Source organism: Gossypium hirsutum, chromosome A13 (assembly GCF_007990345.1).
Source record: "Gossypium hirsutum isolate 1008001.06 chromosome A13, Gossypium_hirsutum_v2.1, whole genome shotgun sequence".
In the NCBI taxonomy this organism is placed as follows: Eukaryota; Viridiplantae; Streptophyta; class Magnoliopsida; order Malvales; family Malvaceae; genus Gossypium; species Gossypium hirsutum.
In genome coordinates, this window is record NC_053436.1 from 59,865,683 (window position 1) to 59,888,285 (window position 22,603).

The window sequence follows — 22,603 nt, forward strand, 5'->3', positions numbered from 1 at the left end:
GGCTAGATAACGCTTATTTTATAGAGTTTTATTTGGAGTAAAAGTCTATAATGAGAAAATTTAAGTGGTTAAGGCAATATTAACGAATCAAGTTTGAAATGAAAAGAGAAGTCTTCTTTTTTTTTTTAATGACTAGGACATCTTTGACTTCCATGAAAATTTCTAAAGATGAGAGAAAACCATGGTAGGGGGAATTGTTGTGGGCTTTTAGACAAAAAGGGGGAGAGTATGATGAGTTGATTTGGACAAATTTGAGTTGGACGGACTGATGCTTGTTGTTGCTTTGATGAACTAAACTAGTGTTTGCTACTTCTTTAAAGAAATCTTTTGTTGATGAATACTTACTGATTTAAACATTTTTTTTAATGATTTTACACTCTTTAAAGTGTCATATTTTGAAGATCTTGGCATGGCCAAAGGGGAAGAATGGTGGCTGGTGTGACAGGGAGTTGATTTGGATATTTGCTGCTAATGTGTTATTGCTACTTTGCTTCTTTTATGACTACTTCATTGTGTTGATACTTTGGATGATTGTTGGTACTCAGTTCTATTTCAGTTTTCTCCTTAGTATCTCATGTGTGATGATGGCATGTTGATAGGGGAAGTATACATCATTTTCTTATGTTTTGTCAAAAAGCTAAAAGGGGGGTTGTTAGAACCAAGGTCGTCTAACAATCTTTGTTCAATGACCTAATCAGTCATAGGCTTGATCAGCCAAGATACAAGACAACTTGGGCATATTTATATGTTAGTTTTTTTTTTACGTGGGCTTTATTAGATGTTGTTTTAATAAGTAAATAGGCTTCTTGGATGTTATTGACTCTTTTCTTAAAGTCAGAATTAGAATTGTGTTTATTTAGTTTGAATGTGTTGAAGAAGTTGTTTTTGACTTGGATTTTTGGTGAGAAATTTTCTCAATCTCAAAGGTGTATACCCTGGCTGATTTTAAGGAGATTAATTCTACTTTATCTTGAGATAATTCTACTTTATCTTGAGACAATATTAGAGGCTATTTATCCTGATTATTTATTAAAGAAAGAAGAGTTTATATGGGACTATGATGATCGAATAGGTTGTCATATTAAGCCTATAAATATGTAGCCAATTCGCATGGAAGATACATCGGTTTAAGGAAGTGTTGTGTTAATTTGATTAAGTTATCTCTGTTATTTTTCCTTGTATTTTTGCATTCTATTAGTAGACTTTCTTTGTAAGAGATTGAGGTCGATTTATGTGAGGCTTTTTGGGTGAGTGATTTGTAACAATTGAGGTCGAAGTTGCAATTACTTCTTTGTGTAAGGGTAAATCGAGCTTCAACCAATAGATGATTCAGAAGATTGTTGGAATAAAAATCATTCTCTAAGCGGGGACTATACAAAGTAGGATTATTTCCGAATTGCGTTAACGAATTATTGCATGCAAATCTCTCTTTACCTTCTCTAATTTTTGTATTTGTTTCATTGTTTGTTCAGCCTTGTGACTGAGCATGTAGTTGGACAGTCAAGTTAAACTTATAGCAAACTAAGGTGATTTTTGATATATTTATATTCATTAGACAATTAAAAGTTTTTTCACATAAAATAAATAATTATAAATTTTTAATTTATATTAAATTTGACATGCATTATCCATATGAATGAAAGAAGAAATAAGGTATTGAATTATTAAAATACTAATTATATAAAAATTATAAAATAATGTAAAATCATTCTAATTTTAGATAAATGTAAGTAGATTTTTTTAAAATAATTGTTTATCTAAACATAACGTTAAAAGGGTAAAAAGTTCGACTAAATTATAAATGAAATTACAATCTATTTTTGTTTAAGTCAATATTGCTAGCTTACATCCTTTTATATCTCATACCCCTACCTTTTTATATCTCATACCCCTACCTTTTAACAATACAAAAAAAGAAAATAGATAAATTGCAATGATTGATGGGTCGATGAAACCGATGCAAACCGGGACAGTTTTACAGAAGCAACAAGGCTAATCTCTTTGTTGTTAGCAGTATCTAATCTTTCATGTTTTCAGTTGCGTTGCACTGCACTATTTATCGAATCTATCTCCTTGGGAAGTGTACCATATTACCAGCACTAAGTATTTTCAACACCTTCATCTTCATTCACCAGTGCATCTTTGCCATTTTACTACCTCAATCCACATTTTTCTTCATTTTCTTCTGCAACCCCTAATGCTTTTATTGAACTTAACGACATCCTATCATCTGTCCAAGTCTTGACTGGATTTATACATAAAACGGCCTTTGGAAAATAAAAAAGATATATATATTTTTTTACAAAAACAAAGCACCCTAGCATTTGATTCATTATTTGGTGTGTGGTCATTGAAAAGCTCCCTTGAGGTGCTCGAATGCATGCACCGTGCTTCAGTTTACAGGTTAAAAGAAAAGATATGATAGGTTGAAAAATACTGGTTTATAAATGCATCACGTGTTTTGACTTTGTCCAAAAAATATACATATTTTTGAATTTTGAGGCATTTTTACACGAGCAACACTCGCACAACTTTTCTTCATAGCCTCAGCCTACATCACTCAAGACCATCTCCTTAACTTTGCACCATTACCACTTTAAACAAGCCTTCTTTTCATGAGCAAATCAGCAAAGGAACTCCATAGTTCTTGGATGGAAGCTAGCTACTAGTAGAGAAGGGAACTGAAAACCAGATTGGTTAAAAATTGGCATGGATGAACTGAATAATGGCAGCTACTTGAGAAAGCCACTCAACATTATTCAGTAAAGTGAAAGCTAATGCTGAAATACCTGAATGATCCAGTAATGCTTTGCATTGAAGCATCTTTGAATGTTAGTAGAATACAGTCGACTGAAGAATCGAATCTCGTGCATCATTTACTGAATCTGGGAAATAAATTTTTAGGGAAGAGTGACTTCGTTAAGCTTTGTATTTTCTTTCTCGTCAGTTTCGGTTTGAACTTGATATCCATATTGTCTACTATGTCTACTACAACAGCATCAGATGTTAGAAAAACCTTGGCCACGGATGCTGCATGCTCCAAAGAACATCGAACTACCTGCTTGAATACAAGACATACAAGTTATATAAAAGTAGTAGCACTCCATTGGATCACTAAGGGCTTTCTACAGTACATGCATACATCAAGAGGCTCAATTTTATTAATAATACCTTTGTTGGATCCATAATTCCAGCTTTCATCAAATCCTCGTAAGAGTTCCTTGCGGCATTGTACCCGTATCTTGTATCATTGTTCGATAAGACCTGTCAGGTGAAACAAGAGAATGTACAATGAGGTTTAACCTCCAAAATGTTTTACATATCAAATAATGCTTCAAATGCATAGTGCTGAAATGAAATATGCTATGTTGAAGATCAAACCTTCTCCACAACAACACTCCCATTAATACCAGCATTTTTGGCAATTAGTTTTGTTGGATAGCTTAATGCTCTCTTGAAGATCTCAGCTCCAATCTGCTCATATTTGCAAACACAAGCTCATAATTTATTGCAGGTAGAGTGTCAAAAGACAGATAGCAACGGTAAAAGTGAGATATATATGTCATAAACTATGTTGTACCCTTGTATATAGAGGTGTGGATATATTGACAGAGCTGTTAGATATAAATCATGTAATTTATGATTTAAGTAACAGCTAAAAAACTAAATTACCTTTTGTTCTTGATTATCTAACAGGTTTTTTATGCTATCCACCTTCTCAGATAGCCGCAAGAGGATACAACCACCTCCAACTACAACGCCTTCCTCAATAGCTGCCTGCATTATATCAAGTCAGAAGCTTGATTTTAGCCATTTAAAAATTGATTACTTGACAGGCTGAGCTAGTGATGGAAAACCCTCCAATGAGAATGCTAAGAACTCATATGGCCCTGAATTTTTTTCTCTCAAACACTACAAGAGGTTAAAAAAAACATAATCCTAGATGTCAAGATATGTAAATCACTACCTTAGTTGCATTCAAAGCATCTTCAATTCTGAGTTGTTTGTCTTTCAATTCAACTTGTGTTTGTGCTCCAACCTATCATAAATTGATGAAATTAAATGGATTAGATAATATGCAAGTCTTTCAAAATTTATAGAGAACTTCCTCACAACTATTATTTTAGTGTACCTGAAGAATAGCAATTCCTCCTGATAATCTGGCAATTCTTTCATTGAGTATCTTCTTTTGAAAATTTTCTTCTGTGTTCTGCAGATTAAGAAATAATTACATATGGTCTTATTAGGGAAAACTAGACATGCATTGTCTTCAAGACCTTAACAGCATCATCGGCGCCTTCCCCTATCACTTCCTATGCTATATGAATTTTCCAACTGGAAGGTAAATTTAAGAGTTCTCCTTGCAGTTATTGAAAAATGTTGCAGAATGCTATAAATTCATCTAAATACCATTTGCAGGGCTGCAGTGATAAAATTTAACATGACAACCAAAGTCAAGTTTGAACTTGCGTACAAAGGATAGGTAATTATTCAGTTTATAACATGGTATTACCAAATCAGCTGCAACATTAAATCAACGCAATTGCAAAAAAAGGGAAAAAAATGTGTAATAGCTGATACTGTAAAATGAACTTTCAAGATATACACAGATCTGAAAAGAAGCATAGGTCCAATTAAAAGGGTAGGCTAAGGTGTTTGGAGGTTCAACTTTCAAATCCGCCCTTCTTCATGCATGTGGGGTGTGTTGAAATATGTATATATTTTAAATTTATTTAGGTAGATAAATTTTATTTAGGTAGATAAGTTTTATTCATATTCTAGGAATATTTTTATTTTATCTTTTAGTAGTTTATTAGGACAAGGGAACTATTTTCTTTTATATTTTAGTAGTTTATTAGAATAAGGGAACTATTTTCCCAATTAGGATTAGGACTCTTTTCTCTATTTAAGTTCAATTCTTCAATTAATAATATAGAACAGTTTTATTAAAAGCTCTCTTAAAAACTTTCATGGCATCTGAGCTAGGTTAAAATCTCTAGTAAGATCATGGTTAAAACAACCTTCACTAGAGATAAGAAAAAACCTTGGTGCGATCACTGCAAAAAATATTAGCACACTCGAGAAACGTGTTGGAAGCTCCATGGGAAACCGACAAATGGAAGGAAAAAGAGTGGCAAGGGCCAAAGTTCTCTGGAAGGGTCTCCATTCACTAAGGAACAATTAGAGTATCTACACAAGTATTTTCAATCACCACAATTTCAGATGAATTCTTCAATTCCTAACTCATCCAATAATCCTTCTTCCTCTTTTGCCCAATCAGGTACTGATTTTTCTGTTTTTTCCAGTGTCAAGCCTTGTAAAACAAACACATGGATCGTTGATTCTGGAACTAGTGATCAAATAACTAGTAGTCATTTTCTTTTTTCAACTTACACACCTTGCACAGGAAACAAAAAGATCAAAGTAGCAGATGGGTCCTTCTCGGCAATAGCCGGGAAAGGCACTGTTAAAATTTCATCTTCCTTGGTTTTACATGATGTTTTACATGTGCCAAATCTAGCTTGTAATCTCATATCGGTCAGTAAATTATCCCAGTCCTCAAATTGTCATGTTATATTGGACTCCTCTATGTGTAAGTTTCAGGACATGGTCTCGGGGAGGATGATTGGCAATGCTAAAGAATTTGGTGGAATTTACTTTCTTGAAGACGACCATCTAAGTCAACCAACAACTACTTTATGTTTAAATTCTGTTTCTGATAAGGTTATGATTTGGCATTATAGGCTTGGACATCCTAATTTTTACTATTTAAGATATTTGTTACCTAATCTTTTTAAAAATAAAAGTCCTTCTTCATATCATTGTGAATTTTGTGAATTGGCTAAACATCATCGGTCATTCTTTCCACCTCAAAAATATAAAGCCTCCAAACCTTTTTCGTTAATTCATAGTGATGTTTGGGGACCTTCCAGAGTCTTGACCTTTTCAGGAAAACGTTGGTTTGTCACTTTTATTGATGATCATACTCGACTTTGTTGGGTGTTTTTATTAAAAGATAAGTCTGAAGTTAAAAATGTGTTTCAGTCTTTTTATGCTATGGTGAAAACACAATTTGGTGTGAAAATAGAAGTATTTCGGACTGACAATGGTGGGGAATTTTTTAGCGACCAATTAGGTGTTTTCTTAACCAAACATAGAATAGTCCACCAAAGTTCTTGTACAAATACACCACAACAAAATGGGATGGCAAAAAGAAAAAACCGACATATTTTGGAAGTAACTAGAGCCTTGATGTTCACTAGTCAGGTACCACGTTATCTTTGGGGCAAAGCCTTGTTAACAGCTACATATCTTATTAATAGAATGCCCAGTAAAACTCTAAACTATAGAACTCCTTTTAGTCTCTTTAAAGATAATTTTCCTAACTCTAAATTGATCACAGATTTATCCCTCCGAGTTTTTGGGTGTAGTGTTTTTATTCATCTTCACAACCAAGGTAAACTAGATCCTAGAGCAAAAAAATGTGTCTTTTTTGGTTATGCTTCTACTAAAAAAGGTTACAAATGTTATGATCCAATTGATAGGAATATTATTATTACCATGGATGTAACATTTGTTGAAACACAATTTTATTTTGATTCTAATCTTCAGGGAGGGAATTATACTAAGGAAGGTTCTATAATTGATCAAGAAAAGATTAGGAATATACAACATAGGGATTCTAATAATGGAGAAGGCTAATTTATAATTAACACAGAAATTAATGATGTTAATGTTAATGAAAAGGAGGATGAAGGTGTAGAGTCTAATTATGAGAATAAAAAACAAGCAAAGGAGTTAATTGTTTATTCAAGAAGAAATCGAAATCAAGAAAGTGGAATCCACCAGATTCATCACCAAGAATCCGACCCGCAAGATCCTGTCAAAAGTCCAGGTAAAACTCATAATCCAATCAATGAATTTTCTGATTTAGATATTCCAATTGTCAAAAGAAAAGGTGTTAGAAATATTGTCAAATACCCATGTCTAACTTTGTATCCTATAAAGCCTTGTCTTCGACATTCTCAACCTTTGTTTCGTGTCTCGATACTGTACAAATACCCAAAAATGTGAAAGATGCTTTACAGGTTCCTGAGTGGAAGGAGGCTATTTTAGAGGAGATGCGCTCTCTTGAAAAAACAGGTATATGGGAAACAATGGAATTACCTGTAGGGAAAAAAACAGTGGGCTATAAATGGGTGTTCACAACCAAATTCAAACCAGATGGATCTTTAGATAGATACAAAGCCCGGTTGGTGGCTAAAGGGTACACTCAAACATACGGGATAAATTATCTTGAATCGTTTGCTCTAGTGGCCAAATTAAATTCCGTTAGAGTTCTTTTATCAATTGCTGTTAATCTTGATTGGTCTTTACAACAGTTAGATGTGAAGAATGCTTTCCTAAATGGAAAACTTGAAGAAGAAGTTTACATGGATCTTCCTCCAGGTTTTGAAGAAAAATTTGGAACTCGAGTATGTAAACTCAAGAAATCTTTGTATGGTCTGAAGTAGTTTCCTCGAGCTTGGTTTGAACGATTCACTCAAGTTGTTAAAAAACAAGGTTACTCACAAGGGCAAGCTGATTACACAATGTTCTATCGACATTCACAAAAAGGTAGAATAGCAGTTATTATAGTTTATGTCGATGATATCATTCTTACAGGAGATGATGTGGATGAAATAAGGTGTCTCAAGGAGCATCTAGCATTGCAGTTTGAGATTAAAGACTTGGGTCCTTTGAAATGCTTTCTTGGAATGGAAGTTGCTCGATCAAAGAAGAGTCTTGTGGTCTCTCAGAAAAAATGTGATTGATCTTTTAAAAGAGGCTAGGATGAGTGGTTGCCGCCCAGCTGACACACCAATTGATCCAAATGTAAAATTCGGAAATAAAGAAGGTCGATTAGTTGATAAAGGGCAGTACCAAAGATTAGTTGGTAAGTTAATTTACTTATCACATACAAGGCCAGACATAGCTTTTGCAGTGAACTTAGTAAGTCAATTTATGCACTCCCCAATGGAGGAACATGAAAAAGCAGTGTTTCGAATTCTAAGATACTTGAAGAGTTCACCGGGAAAGGGCTTATTCTTCAAGAAATTCGAACAAAGAGGAATTGAAGCTTATACAGATGCAGATTGGGCAGGCTCAATAACAGATAGAAGATCTACATCAGAATACTGTACATTTGTTTGGGGAAACCTTGTGACTTGGCGAAGCAAAAAACAAAGTGTTGTAGCAAGAAGTAGTGCAGAGGCTGAGTTTAGATCAATGGCTCAAGGAATTTGTGAAATGATGTGGTTAGAAAGAATTATGGAAGAGCTGAGGAAACCAATAACTTCACCAATGAAGTTGTACTGTGATAGCAAAGCTACCATTAGTATTGCTCACAACCCAATCCAACATGACAGAACTAAACATGTTGAGATTGATAGACACTTTATCAAGGAGAAGATTGAAGAAGGCCGAGTGTGCATGCCGTTTATTCCTTTAAAACAACAGATTGCTGACATACTCACCAAAGGACTCTCTAAGACAAACTTTGATTTTCTTGTAAGCAAGTTGGGCATGATTGATATATATGCACCAACTTGAGGGAGGGTGTTGAAATATGTATATATTTTAAATTTATTTAGGTAGATAAATCTTATTTAGGTAGATAAGTTTTATTCATATTCTAGGAATATTTTTATTTTATCTTTTAGTAGTTTATTAGGACAAGGGAACTATTTTCTTTTATATTTTAATAGTTTATTAGAATAAGGGAACTATTTACCCAATTAGGATTAGGACTCTTTTCTCTATTTAAGTTCAATTTTTCAATTAATAATATAGAACAGTTTTATTAAAAGCTCTCTTGAAAACTTTCAGGGTGTTGTGTCACTAATTATAGGGAAAAGTAAAGGACATGGAGTTATTGTATGCACCTCAACCAGATTTTGTATCTGAGAAACTCTTTTCTGAACAGCTTCTCGTGTACCACCATCACTAACTATGTAGGTAGAATCCTTAGTTATCACAACCTTAGTAGCAGTACCCAGAACTTCCTTCCCAACCCTATCTAGTGTTAAACCCATGTCATCTCTGATCACAGTACCTGAAATAAAAGAAACATACAAGTCTACAATGAATAACATACAATACTGTAATAAGCAGAAGTTTCCATATAGAGAAGGATACACTTTTATTTTCTTAATGAAGTGATTTTATTAAGATTCATATAGAATGAAATAAGGTTCAAGATAAGAAAAGACGCCTGCAATAAGGTCAGCTCTATCTTTGAACTGGGAAAACTTTTATCCTTCCATGGTAAATATAGCAGAGGAGTCTGCAGTTTCGAAGTCCTAACACCAGAGCATCTCTTTCCTTACAGGGCAATAGGTCATTATAATCCTTTCTACATTCAGAATATCCATAGAGGTAAAAGAGGATGCTACACTGTTTAATGAGTGGAACTTGAAATTGCAGTTGATTACTAGCACAAAGATCTCAAGAGCTTTTAATAAAAAGACCTCATTTACTCTTAGTTGTTGGGTATAGCTTCTATGTCTATACCCTTTTGGGATCTTCACTCCGTTACAAAGAGTTGCTTTATGCGAAAAGATGCTATCTAGTGAAAGATATAGAACAATGTCATTTACAACGATGGGTAAATTCTAGAATATCATATTTTCAATGACTTTTTTTCTAGCTGATGAAACTGATTCTTAATGGAAGAGGGGAGAATAGTATCTGTATTTGTTACCTCCAGTCAAGATAGCAATATCTTCCAAGCAGTGGCTCTTGCGCTCACCAAAGGCTGGGGCCTTAATAGCAGCTGCCTTCAGCACACCCTTGAGTTTGTTCCTAATGACTGGAGCAAGAGCTTCCTTCTCAATATCCTCCGCAACTATCACGACTGGGTACTTCTCTTTAACAGCACTGTCCAATATTTTAAACATCTCTTTCGGATTTGTGATTTTCTTGTCAACCAATAGGAACTGCAAGAGAAGAATTCCACACCCTCTAATCACTTTATAGGAACACATGTCAGGTTTTTAAAGAACCTAATGTTTATACCTTGCAATTGTGGAACTCAACAATCATCTTATCTCGATCAGTGACAAAGTAAGGAGACAAATATCCTCGTTCGAACTGCATTCCTTCCACCATCTCTAGACTGTTCTCAGTACCTTTTCCTTTTTCAATTTTGACTACACCCTTCCTTCCAACTTGTTGAATAGCATCAGAGATCATCTTTCCTACTGCATAATCATTTCCAGCACTAACAGCAGCAACATGTGCAAGTTCATGATCCTCAACCTGCAATGTATCATCCATTCACACTCAAGGCAAGTCCGAGATAAGCTTGAATATACTTCTTTGTACATATAAGAAACATCATTAGCATTAGCATTTTTCATTGAACCATAGATGTTTATCAGATTTTTTTAAAAAAGTAAAAAGGAGAATAATATAGTTATGCACCTCTCTGGATATCAATTTGAGTTCAGAAACAAGGGCATTTGCCGTCTTCTCAATCCCACGGGCAATTTGAACTGGATTCATTCCAGCTGAAACTACCTGGAAGAAAAGAATCATTGGCATTTGGAGGGTATGATAAGACTTCAGTTGTAAAAAGCTGCCTTCTATGAAGACGCCTCCATCTGTCATATCATTTAGGGTGTGTTCTAACAAAGGAAAACATTGTAGCTTCATCTCAGAAGATGAGTCTTACCTTCACACCTTCTGTAATTAAACCATGAGCAAGAACTATAGATGTAGTGCAACCATCACCAGCAAGATCATTTGTTTTTGCACCAGCTTGCCTCACTAATTTAGCTCCAACATTCTCCAATGGATCCTCCAATTCAATCTAAAATAATTGAGATACAGTTTTAGAAAGGAAGTACCAAATTTTCAACACATTAGGATTGGAATGGCTATTTTTACTCTTTGTTCTTGACGTTAGCTTATGAGGTTGAACTGATGCACCTTCAACTATCATTAAATTGATCTGGAATGCCCAGATAAACTTAAGAATATCCTTAACTACTATACCACAAGGACTTTTGATGATCATATGAATCGTTTCTAAACAAATCATTATTGGTAACAGTACATCTACAAAGAATAGAAGTCTGAAGAAATTACTAGTTACTGTTGTTACTTATCTCTTATTGATTTTGTTTTGGAAATTAATTAAATTCATATCTTAACTTTTCTTTAAATTATTTTAAATAAATATCTTAGATAGTGAATTAGTTAAAATTTTGTTGTATTAGTAAGGTCGGATTTTACTTTAAGACTTGAAAAATTAAAGAATAAAAATTTGTGATTTTATTCAACTCAACATCACCTATTAATACAATAAAATTACAACTAATTTCCTATCATCTAAGATATTTATTCAAAATAATTTAAAACAAGATAAAATATAAATTTAAACAATAAGAGGTAAGTAACAGCAGTAGCTACTAATGTCAATATTTCAAAAAGATAAACCTTCTGTTCATTATTTTCAATCAACTTATGCTTTTTATAAAGAACAGCTCTAGTTATCCAAGCATATAATAAAGTGAAAACCCACAAATTCTCAAGTTTTAAATGAAAGCTCCAATTGCCATATCTGAAAAAAAAAGGGCAAAAAACAAAGAGTATAAGTGGAGTGACGGCCATCTAAATAGAATACCTGTTTGAGAACAGTTTCTCCGTCATTAACAATCTTGGGGGGTCCATACTTATTCTGAAGCACCACATTTCTCCCCTTTGGACCCAATGTAACCCCAATCAGCTCTGCCACTTTATCCACACCAGTCTGCACCATTCCAACAACAAAAGTACAGCGGGAAAAAGGATAAAACATGAGAAGAATACATTCGGGTTAATAAAATGTGTTTGGATTTTAGAACTAACCTGCAGCTTCTTAGTGGCAGAACCATCATGGTTGAAGTAAACTTCTTTGGCCATGGCTCTGGGCTTTTTGGAGATGGAATAATGTGAAGATGATAACCTTCTGGTTTTGGACAATGTTGGTTTGGTGAATGATATGCCAGGAATTGGAGATGATGAACATGCCATGATTGAGTTTCAAGAGAGATAGTTTCTTGAATAAAAATTGATTTTCATATATAAGGATAACATCATAACGATGATGAAAAAAGAAGATAACGAGAAAATATCTTGGCAGTTGTTTTTGGCGCTATTACATTTCCATGGCTAGAAGAATTTCATGGGCTATCACTGGACCGGTTCAAGGTTGGCGGTCAGCCCAATCTTCTAAATTCTAGGTTTAAACTTTAAAACAGTTATCAAAGTATCAATATGCATTAATTGCTTCCTTCTATCGTTAGCTTAGCAAGTAAAAATATTATAAATTGCTTCCTTCTATCGTTAGCTTAGCAAGCAACAATATTATAAAATGAAAAATTGAAAAGGTAAATACTAGAAAAATAGCTTTCTACAAGTGTGGTTGATAAGAGATATTGAAAATATAAGAAAAGAAAATAAATTTATTCGAGAAATGCATTAAAATGAAAAATAATCATTCTTTTCATTTTATTCCTTTTCACTATTCTCCTCAACTATGCATAATTAAATTTTATTTTCTTTCCACGTTTTACTTTCTCCTTTTATCCTTTTACTTTTTCATCCAATTAAACACATCTTAAATCCTTATTTAAATATAAAGTAGAGCATAATTAAAATATAATAATCAAATTTCAAATACATTTATGTTTACTCCATGAATAGTTTGTGTATATGATGTGCTAAAAATAGAGACAGTATCATACAATATGCTCCGCATCACGGAACGACGACTCAATTAAAACGATTTCTAGTTTAAGACTAATTTAAAAATTAGGCCATAATTTGGGAACCTCTTCTGGAAATAACCCAAGTTCTAATATTAAAGTATTTCAATACTTATGACTTTTAAATATATTAGAAACATCCTTCCAAGAAATGGCCATTTTGTGAAGTGCGACAGAGTTTTCAGTTAATGGATAACAAAACTTTTATAATAAAAAGAATATATTGAATTGATAAAAGGAAGAGATTCCTAAACAAAATACTGTTTGACTATATTCTGCATTACTAATTTGTCCCTGTAAAGGACAAGCAAAGCCTGCAGATTGTATACAGTTATGCAGAAATTGGTTACTGGTGCAACAGAGATATGGATAAACCTTGCTATTTATGCAGTGGAATCACTGCTCAAGCAGCACCTGAACCGTAGGTTGTGCTTTTTTTTTTTTGGTGAAAACAATGTAAGCTTGGGCTGAAACCCAAAGATAGATTGGCAAAAAATGATGTCCTCACAAAAAGCTGAAAACAGTACTTTGGGTTTATGTATAGTGGATAGCCTTTACAAATGTGTTGCTTGGCTACAGTAGTTATATGAAATGATGAGGCACTAGTAACACCACTTTCCACCACCATTTGTCCTCCTTGTCCCTGTTATTGTGAGCAGCAATGGAGATTGGACTGGCTATGGGGCCTCCTTTTGGCCACCACTCTAGTTCCCCTTATGGCAGTAAAATTGGTTAAATATCATGGGTCAATATTTTCTGTTCTTGTTCTTTTAGTCATTTCACTGCTATTTATCTTTACCTAATCCACATCTTAGGTGAAATCCTATTACTACACTTGGTGGGGTACATAAAAATGATTAATAGATAAAAGTCAAGATTGAGTATTTGATTTGCTTTTTAATGGACCACTGCTGATGCAGGCATCATTTTCACATAAATTCTGATATGGATGAGTTGTATGCGGCGAGGAGTGCTGCAAACAGTTGCTTCAAACTATATTGTGTAGACAGTTAAAACCAGATGAGTTAGGAAAATATGATCAAAAGATGTTATTTCATGGTTTGATTCTAATCTCATACAGCTCAAGCTAAGGCAAATGCTTGATTAACAACCGGAGCATACAGGGGAACATAGAATATATATATGGCAAGATGATTCTTATCTCAATGAAGCAAGTCAACAGAGTTAGCAATAGATTGATTTGTGGACTCAGCTTTCAGATGAGCAGTGTTGCAGGGAACCTCTTCCAGGTCTCTGAATGAAAGGGAATAAGGACTTCCAATTTTTAGATCAGTCAGCATTTGGCGAAGATCCGAAGCTTCTTCCTTGAGCCTTGCATTTTCTTGAAGAACACGGTCATGGGACTCCGAGACGTGATTTAACTTGTCTAGGAGACTCTGGTTCTCGTTACGGAGCCTGATTACCTGTGACCAAAGTTCATCCAGGTGCTTCTGTTTCCGCATCCTCGACCTACGAGCAGATTCTCTGTTAGATATCATTCTCCGCTGTTTCCTTTCGTCGATGACATAGACCTGCTGCTCCTCAGCCTCATCTGAAGTTGAAGTGTTGCTGATACTTGAGGACAACGCAGCAAATTCCTGGGCAGATGGTACGATGTGGGAATTCGGTAGGCTGCTTTCAAATGTATTGAAATGAAAAGATGGTATAGAGTTTTGCATCATGCCAAGGTTGGCTGGAATCAGGATCGGGTTTTCTGGTGCTAGGTAGTGAAGTCCTCTTAACTCACCGGGAACCATGATTTTAAGTATGTTGTAGTGAATGAGAATTGAGACTTTGAAGGTAAGAGAGGAAGGCACAAATAAAGAGCTTTTATAGGAGGAAATTGTCCGAGGTGGGCCAGTTTCAGCAACAAGTGTGACAATATGTATATATATATGTAAGTGCTGCTGTGGTAGCTGATGAACCACTTGCTTTAAATGACATACATTATTTCTAAAGCCAACAATGGCCTACTGACACGTATGCATGCATGTATGCATGAGAATCATGTGTGCGAGCATGCCATAATCATCCGGCATCTGTTATAATGCTTAGAAGAAAGGAAACCTACTGATGGAAGTAATAATTTGAGATGTTTCGAGGAATAAAAAAAAGAAAAATGGCAATTAAGAAATGGCTTTGAAGTCAATCTCAGGAGAAGTTTTCATACTTCAAAACTCCAATAAGGAATAAAACATTGTGCCTGATGACGCAATGAACCCAGTTTAAAAGGTAAACCATTAAACTAAACATAGTTTCTTAAGACTAATTTTTATTATAATCGAATGACTCATTCAGCACTTCAAGGGTCCATAAGAGTGCAATTATCTAGATTTAGTTTAACATCAGGACCTAAATCCCAGCAATCTCATAGGAAAAACTGTATTCTCTATGTTTTCTTCAATTTTGCCTGTTTTTTGTTAAGAAAAGTTATCATCTATCCTAATAGTTTAATACTTGAATTGAATTGCTTTCTATCAGATCGAAAAACTCAAAGACATTGACTCACGAACAGGATCTGCGTGTGGGAATAGTTCATTGCCTCTTAACAGATTATCTGGTTTTTTATTCTTTAATGGCATATCATCGCTTGGCACGATTACCATGTAAGTACCTAAAGTACCTTTTAAAGTAATATTATCTATACTTGAACTAAGAAATGGTAGTATATTTATCAGTACATGAACATCAGTTGTTTGTTGATGATTATTTAATTTATTGCAGCTAAGCTATATCCCCTTGAGGCCCACTTTCAAACATGATAAGGGTGATATTATAAAAATAATAATAATAAATTATACAATAAAAAGGGCTGGCTAATATGAGAGGTAGCATCTTGCAAACGCATGTTTTCTGCTATTTGTTAATGGAGTACAATATTCTAACCACATGTAATTCGTTGCCGTGTTTTGTAACACTACATAGTTTAGGTGATTCTCCACTAACAGAACTACTCTAGGCTGCAAAATAAAGAGAACATGTTTCAATGCAAAACATCCTAAGGTTAGGTGAGATAATATTTGGAATTTATGTTGAAAGTATTCTTCATGTACCGGCTACGCTGTTCCGATGTCGAATGCAGCCAAGTTTTGTCTCAATTGGTTGCTTTCTTCAATGTTAGATTATGGGGGTCTAACTATAGAACTACCCTTAAAATGGTAACATAACTGAAGCTATTGCAGAAGAGCGGTAGGCTTGAAGGGGTTATATAAAAAATGTTCTAAATTTAGTAAAATAGGAATCAAGTACTTGAAATTACATAAAAATTTCTCAGGATTTTGAAGATTCTTTTATGCTCTTTTAGGAGATTTTGTCTGAGTGTGCAAATATGTACTTAAATGAGGTCACTATCTTTGAATGCTATTACTGGCATGGATCATATGGTCAGTAGATTGAAGAATAATAGAGGTTGCTTTATGCCTTTTATCTGAGAGGATAATGCAGAGATTACTGATATCTTTATGAATGGGAAAGTTTAAAGCTATTCAAAATATTTCATGCATATAAGTGTATACATTATTGTACTCCACAAATTTGGAAAAAGAAGAACCAAAGCTAAACTTTTTGAGCAAACACCTGGAAAACCAAAGCTGACAAAAGCTGGACCAGACAAGACCGATTGATAGTAAGTTTTGTGGGGGAGAAAGCAGAAAAAAAAAGAAATACACAAAGCTAAGATTGGCCATTACTACAACTTGATAGCCTGTGGGCACCATTGTGTATACTCTTTATGGAATGTGAATGGATGGAAAAAAAATTGGCTATTCATTCATGATTTCAGGTGGAGAATATGAGCAACTGACATATATCCACTGATAATTTTGACTATACTATGTCATTTAAGACGAATTCATCCATGTTCAGCAATGTCGATATTATCAGTCACATTCTTTCTGCCCAGTGAACATCGATAACCAAGGGTTTCGAACTTTTAATGGCAACTGAGAGAAGAAAAATGAAATATGTGAAATTTTATCATATCTGCAATTGAACTAATAGTTTAAACTGGTGTGGTGAAGGTAAGTTGTGGCATGGAATTCTGATTTTTCACAACACTCACCGCCCCAATATGGCAGTATATAGCAATTAGTACTAATGCCAATGAGATAGATTAAGAGGATTTTGTTTCTAGAAAAGCAAAATCATGAATATGCAAACACCTTTTGAAACAACTTGCACAAATGCATACACCATATACAGGATTAATCCTATGTATTATCTAAAATTGGACTTCTTTATTCAATAAAAAAGAAGATGCCTTGGATTGATTAATCATTGGAAAATTGGGGATGAGCTAAGGTTTTGGGGTCCTACCAATTCAAGAAAACAACAAAAATGGTTTGAAACTAAAAGAAGAATGGCTTACACAATTGCTTTTTTTTTTCCTTTTATCCTCATACATGCCTACCCTAATATCTTGCTATAGCTAGTGTGAAGAAAGAGGAGAGGGGCACCACAAATGTGAAAGAAGTGCTACGTACGGTGGGGGACTGGATTTAACACCTACTCCATTTGGTGCCAAATATCATCTCACAGGGGCAACCTTTGAATTGAAACACATAATTGTGCCAAGTGGGTCCTTTTTACTAGTGACCATGGGTGCCTGGTGCACCATTCCATCACCCAATTGCACAACCCGTCAACTCAACCCAATATATGAACTCTTCCCCCCCCTAAAAAAAAATTGTAATCTACTCCAATTCAGTCTAGACATTAGATTCGAATTCGATATACTACATCAACCACCAAGATGGCCTAGTAGGGTTGTTGAATTTTTTTGAAAACAATTATTTTAAAATATTTGTTTAATTTTGAAAAAACTTAGTTTAAATGTCGACTTATTAACCTTCAATGTTCTAGTTATCTTCTAGCAGTGGAAAAGATGGTATTTATTTAAGTTTCTATTAAAAACCTAGGTTTAACCATATTATGTAATAATCATAGTCTACTATCCGAAGATTTACAATAGAATGCCATGCATAATAAAAATAAACCTAAGTCCTAATTCTCATATCACAGTTCAAATAAAACATTACAAACTTTGAATAAAAAAATAAATCAAAAGATTAGGTCTAAAATAACTTAAAATAAAATGGATTGTGCCGAGACCTTTCGGATGACGTACCCGCGTCTTAACCTGGTGGATTATTTGTAAGGATGAAACTTAAGGGGTGAATTTTGACGCTCGGTGTAAGTCCATTTACAACAATATCAATGAGACACTTGTTAAGACACATTAACTAACATTGCATATGTTAGTACAAAACTCCGGTAAGGAAAAAACTCGAACACACGATCGGAACTCGAAAAGAAAAAGAAGAAATAGGACAGGCTCCAAGGCGTGTATCAAGCCACTATCTTTAAGGTTATATTCGCCCCCACTTATCTTCAGTGTGCAAACGAGTTCCAAGCAAATTAACCTCGAGGATACAATGAAGCCAATGACTATTTGCGTTTTGCACTGACGAGAATAGTCCACTATGCACTGAGTAATGTATAACAAAAACTCAATTTCTACAAAGGATTTCTGCAGGAATACTTTATAGAATAATCTAATAATATTAGAAAATGAAGGAAGAGAAGAAATAATATTAGAATTTGTTGATATGATTTCCAAATGAAATCCCATTCCTATTTATAGGAATTTTCATGTCTCTTCATAGAGACATCTTTCAATAGGTGTCTTTATGAATAAATAAATAATAATAATTATTCATTTAATTTTGTAACTATTCAAATAATATTTTTTGAATAGTTATAATTCTTTTTTTAAAAAAAATCAAATGATATAACTTTTGACCAATGACCAAAAGTTTTATCTTTTGATTAATTACACCCATTCATTTATAGTTATTGGGATACTATAAATATTTGAAAATATTCCAACAATCTCCCCCCATTTTCAAAATATTTAGATTTTGATATTCTTGGAAATCAATTTGCATAAATAAAGGTGTCTTACGATTGAACCTTCACTTAGTGAAAACATGTTAAAGTTAATCGAAATTGTATGGTAGACTAAGCTTTGAACCAACTATTCCATTTGATTAACTGAACACATCTCACACAATGATTTCAACATCAGTCAATGCATAGTATCTAGGGACACTATTATAGCCATGTGTCTATGTCCTCTTTTCATGAGTGCTGTCAGAGCCAAGCCCTTAAGCTCCTAGAAGCGGCCACACTTCCACTCACATAGGTAGATCCCATCAAAAGTGTTCCCGTAATTATAACACTCTAACATATTTATGTTATGGGTCCATTAAGAGTACATTACTCATCCTTCCCTTATCATTACGGGTACCTAGCACTTTAATCTTAGGATGGATTTATTTATAGTGCTAACAGTCACATACTAATGATGTACTTTGTCTCATTGAACTCAAGACTTGACGTTATACCAAGCGTTGAGTCGAGTTTCCATCATGGGTGACTCTAATTAATAGGCTTGAGTCCCATCCCTTTTGAGGTCCTTTTTACTGCATCTCTAGCAAGACTTTTTGTCAAAGGATCTGCCAAATATTCACTTGACCTCACATAATTAATAGTGATCACTCCATCAGAGATTAATTGTCGGACATAACTATGTCTTAATCCAATGTGTCTAGACTTTCCATTATATACTTGGCTATATGCCTTTGCTAGAGTAGCCTCACTATCACAATGGATAGAAATAGGTGAAATTGGCTTAAGCCATAAAGGTACATCATAAAGCAAATTTCTTAACCATTCTGCTTCTTTAGATGCAGCGGCTAATGCAATAAATTCTGCTGCCATGGTGGAATCAGTAATACATGTTTGTTTCTTGGAACCCCAAGAAATGACTCCTCCACCAAGAATGAAGATCCACCCACTAGTAGATGCATGATCTTCCAAACTTGTAATCCAACTAGCATCCGAATACCCTTCTAAAACTGGAGGATATCCATTATAACACAATCCATAGTTAATAGTTTTCTTTAAGTACCTAAGTACTCTATTTAAAGCTTGCCAATGCAAACTACTTGGATTACTTGTGTATCTACTCAATTTTCCAATAGCATATGCAATATCTGGTCTTGTACAAGTCATTATGTACATAAGACAACCAATTAGACTTGCATATTTCAATTGATCAATTTTCCTACCAGCATTAGATACTAATTTTAATTGAGGATCCATGGGTGTAGATGCTGCTATACAGTTGAAAAGATCAAACTTTTTAAGCACATTTTCAATGTAATGTGATTGTGATAAAGCTATAGTGCTTTCATCTCGGGTTATTTTAATCCCAAGAATAACATCTGCTACACCCATATCCTTCATAGCAAAGTTGTTTGACAAGAATTTCTTTGTGTTTTCTATTTGTTCCAAATCCGTGCCAGTGGCTAAGCACGCTAGGAGGGCATGGGAGGTGCCTGGGTTTAAGGCACGGTGCGCGCAAAAATGAGCATGTCATCTACATATAAGCAAATTATAACACCCTTTCCATTATCAAATTTACTATATATGCACTTATCGGATTCATTTATTTTATAGCCATTAGCTAAAACAACCTTGTCAAACTTTTGGTGCCATTGTTTTGGTGCTTGTTTAAGCCCATATAAAGATTTAACAAGCTTACATACCTTATGCTCTTGTCCTGGAACAACAAATCCTTCCGGTTGCTCCATGTACACTTCCTCTTCCAATTCACCATTTAAAAATGCAGTTTTAACATCCATTTGGTGAACAACCAAATTATATATAGAGGTAAGTGATATTAATAGTCTAATTGTAGCAATTCTTGCTACTGGAGCATAGGTATCAAAGTAATCAATACCTTGTCTTTGTGTAAAACCTTTTGCTACCAACCTTGCTTTAAATTTATCAATGGTTCCATCGACCTTCATTTTCTTTTTAAGATCCATTTACAACCTATTGGTTTAGAACCTGGTGGAAGATCAACTAAGATCCAAGTTTGATTTCCCATTATTGAATCCATTTCATCATTTATTGCTTCTTTCCAAAAAGCAGAGTCTTGAGATTTCACTGCTTCTTCAAATGTAATAGGATCAGATTCGGTATTATAACAATAAGGTATCTTATTGCATATACTTTCACTTTTTCCTTCTACAAGAAACATAATGAAATCTGGTCCAAAATCTTTGACCTTTTTAATCCTCTTACTTCTTCTTAATTCTTGACAAGATTCATCATTATTATCAATTTGTTTCAGTGGAATCTCATTCTCATTTGAAGAATGAATCAATTGCTGTGGTTGTAATTGTCTTGATATAGAATTAAATCTATTTTCATCAAAAATAGCATCTCTTGATTCAATAACCGTATTAATTGAAATTGAATCATTTGGTTCAATTACTATGAACCTATATGCCTTGCTATTATGTGCATAACCTATAAATATGCATTCAATTCCTCTTTCACCTAACTTTTTACGTTTAGGTGTTGGAACTTTTACAATAGCTCTACAACCCCAAACCTTTAAATAATTAAGGTTTGGTTTCCTTTTCTTCCATTGTTCATAGGGGGTTATTTTAGTTTCCTTATTAGGAACTCTATTCAATATATGACAAGCTGTTAGAACAGCTTCTCCCCAAAAACCCTGTCCAAGACCTGAATATGATAACATTGAATTTACCATTTCAATCAAGACTCTATTTTTCCTTTCAGCTACACCATTTTGTTGTGGTGTGTAAGCGGCTGAAACTTGATGGACAATTCCAGTGAGTTCAAAATAACTTGGATTATAGTATTCTCCACCTCTATCCGATCTTAAGCACTTGATAAATGATTCACACTGAAGTTCAACTTCAGATTTATAAACTTTAAATTTATCAAGCGCTTCATCTTTTGAATGCAATAAATATACATAACAATATCTAGAACAATCATCAATAAAAGTAACAAAATATTTCTTTCCACCTAATGTAGGAGTATTATGCAAGTCACATAAATCACTATGTATCAAATCAAGCAATTTTGTTTTCCTTTTAACCTTAGGGAAAGGATTTCTTGTAATTTTAGTCAACATATAGGTATTGCATTTTTCAATATTATTATTAAAAACAGGAATTAAATCTAATTTATACATGTCATTCAATTTTCTATAATTCAAATGACCTAATCTATAATGCCACAAACAAAATGATTCAACCATATAAGCAGAAATAGTATTTTTATTCTTATTAATAATATTAAGTTTGAACATGCTTTCATACATATACCCTTTTCCCACAAAAATTCCTCCCTTAGACAAAATAAACTTATCTGCCTCAAAAACAAGTTTGAAACCAAACTTATTCAACAGACTTCCAGACACTAAATTTTTCCTAACTTCTGGTACATAATATACATCATTTAAGGTTAAAACCTTTCCAGAAATGAATTGTAGTTCAACAGACCCTTTGCCTTTAATTGTTGCGGTGGAAGAATTTCCCATGTACAAGACATTGTCATTTTCACATTGTGTGAACTTTGTGAACATGCTTTTGTCTTTGCACACATGTTTGGTTGCTCCGGTATCAATCCACCATGTATTATCATCTTGTGCCATATTAATTTCAGATATCATTGCAACGAACTTTTCGTTATTATCAGCCTTAGAAGATGATTTCTTCTTTAAAAATCGACATTCATTCTTGAAATGTCCGAGCTTTCCACAATGATAGCATGAGCCCTTTTGTTTCTTTTTGAACTTAGGTGCTCTATCAGTCTGATTAAACTTTCTCTTGAATGATTTAGTAGTCTGTACTTCCTCCGTAACATGTACTTTGGCATTTTCAGAATTTAGGTTCTGATCTTGTTTTCGATACTCTTCTTCAATACGA

The 22,603-nt window shown here is 34.0% G+C and overlaps 2 protein-coding genes across 3 annotated transcripts; both read right to left on the reverse strand.

Annotated features, from left to right (window-relative positions):
* Window positions 1–2,424: 2,424 nt before the first annotated feature.
* Window positions 2,425–12,179, reverse strand: LOC107895043 (chaperonin 60 subunit beta 4, chloroplastic). 2 transcript variants are annotated; one of them, XR_001683363.2, is made up of 14 exons: window positions 11,893–12,168; window positions 11,669–11,794; window positions 10,715–10,852; window positions 10,465–10,560; window positions 10,057–10,299; window positions 9,743–9,977; window positions 8,925–9,094; window positions 4,133–4,210; window positions 3,968–4,039; window positions 3,673–3,777; window positions 3,382–3,474; window positions 3,172–3,264; window positions 2,790–3,058; window positions 2,425–2,681 (listed from the first exon to the last, which is right to left on the reverse strand). XR_001683363.2 is itself a non-coding variant. In XM_016820237.2 (13 exons), the coding sequence occupies exons 1-13, from the start codon at window positions 12,055–12,057 to the stop codon at window positions 2,873–2,875; spliced, it is 1,800 nt and encodes a 599-aa protein (XP_016675726.1). In that variant the 5' UTR covers window positions 12,058–12,179; the 3' UTR covers window positions 2,425–2,872. The 2 variants fall into 2 exon arrangements, 1 of the variants encoding a protein (XP_016675726.1); XM_016820237.2 differs by having other exon boundaries at window positions 2,425–3,058; window positions 11,893–12,179.
* Window positions 12,180–13,816: 1,637 nt separating this feature from the next.
* LOC107895044 (basic leucine zipper 43) lies at window positions 13,817–14,648 on the reverse strand. Its single transcript, XM_016820239.2, has one exon. It carries the CDS (start codon window positions 14,546–14,548, stop codon window positions 13,955–13,957), a length of 594 nt encoding a protein of 197 aa, XP_016675728.1. The 5' UTR covers window positions 14,549–14,648; the 3' UTR covers window positions 13,817–13,954.
* Window positions 14,649–22,603: the final 7,955 nt, after the last annotated feature.

What these genes read in the sequence shown, in the direction of transcription:
- LOC107895043 (XM_016820237.2), bottom strand. Translation starts at nt 12,057, where the DNA reads ATGGCATGTTCATCATCTCCAATTCCTGGCATATCATTCACCAAACCA. An exon ending in GAGGAATTGCTATTCTTCAG is followed by an intron (nt 4,040 to 4,132) that starts GTACACTAAAAT and finishes AATTTATGATAG; the next exon opens with GTTGGAGCACAAACACAAGT. An exon ending in TAGATAATCAAGAACAAAAG is followed by an intron (nt 3,475 to 3,672) that starts GTAATTTAGTTT and finishes AAATATGAGCAG; the next exon opens with ATTGGAGCTGAGATCTTCAA.
- LOC107895044 (XM_016820239.2), bottom strand. Translation starts at nt 14,548, where the DNA reads ATGGTTCCCGGTGAGTTAAGAGGACTTCACTACCTAGCACCAGAAAAC.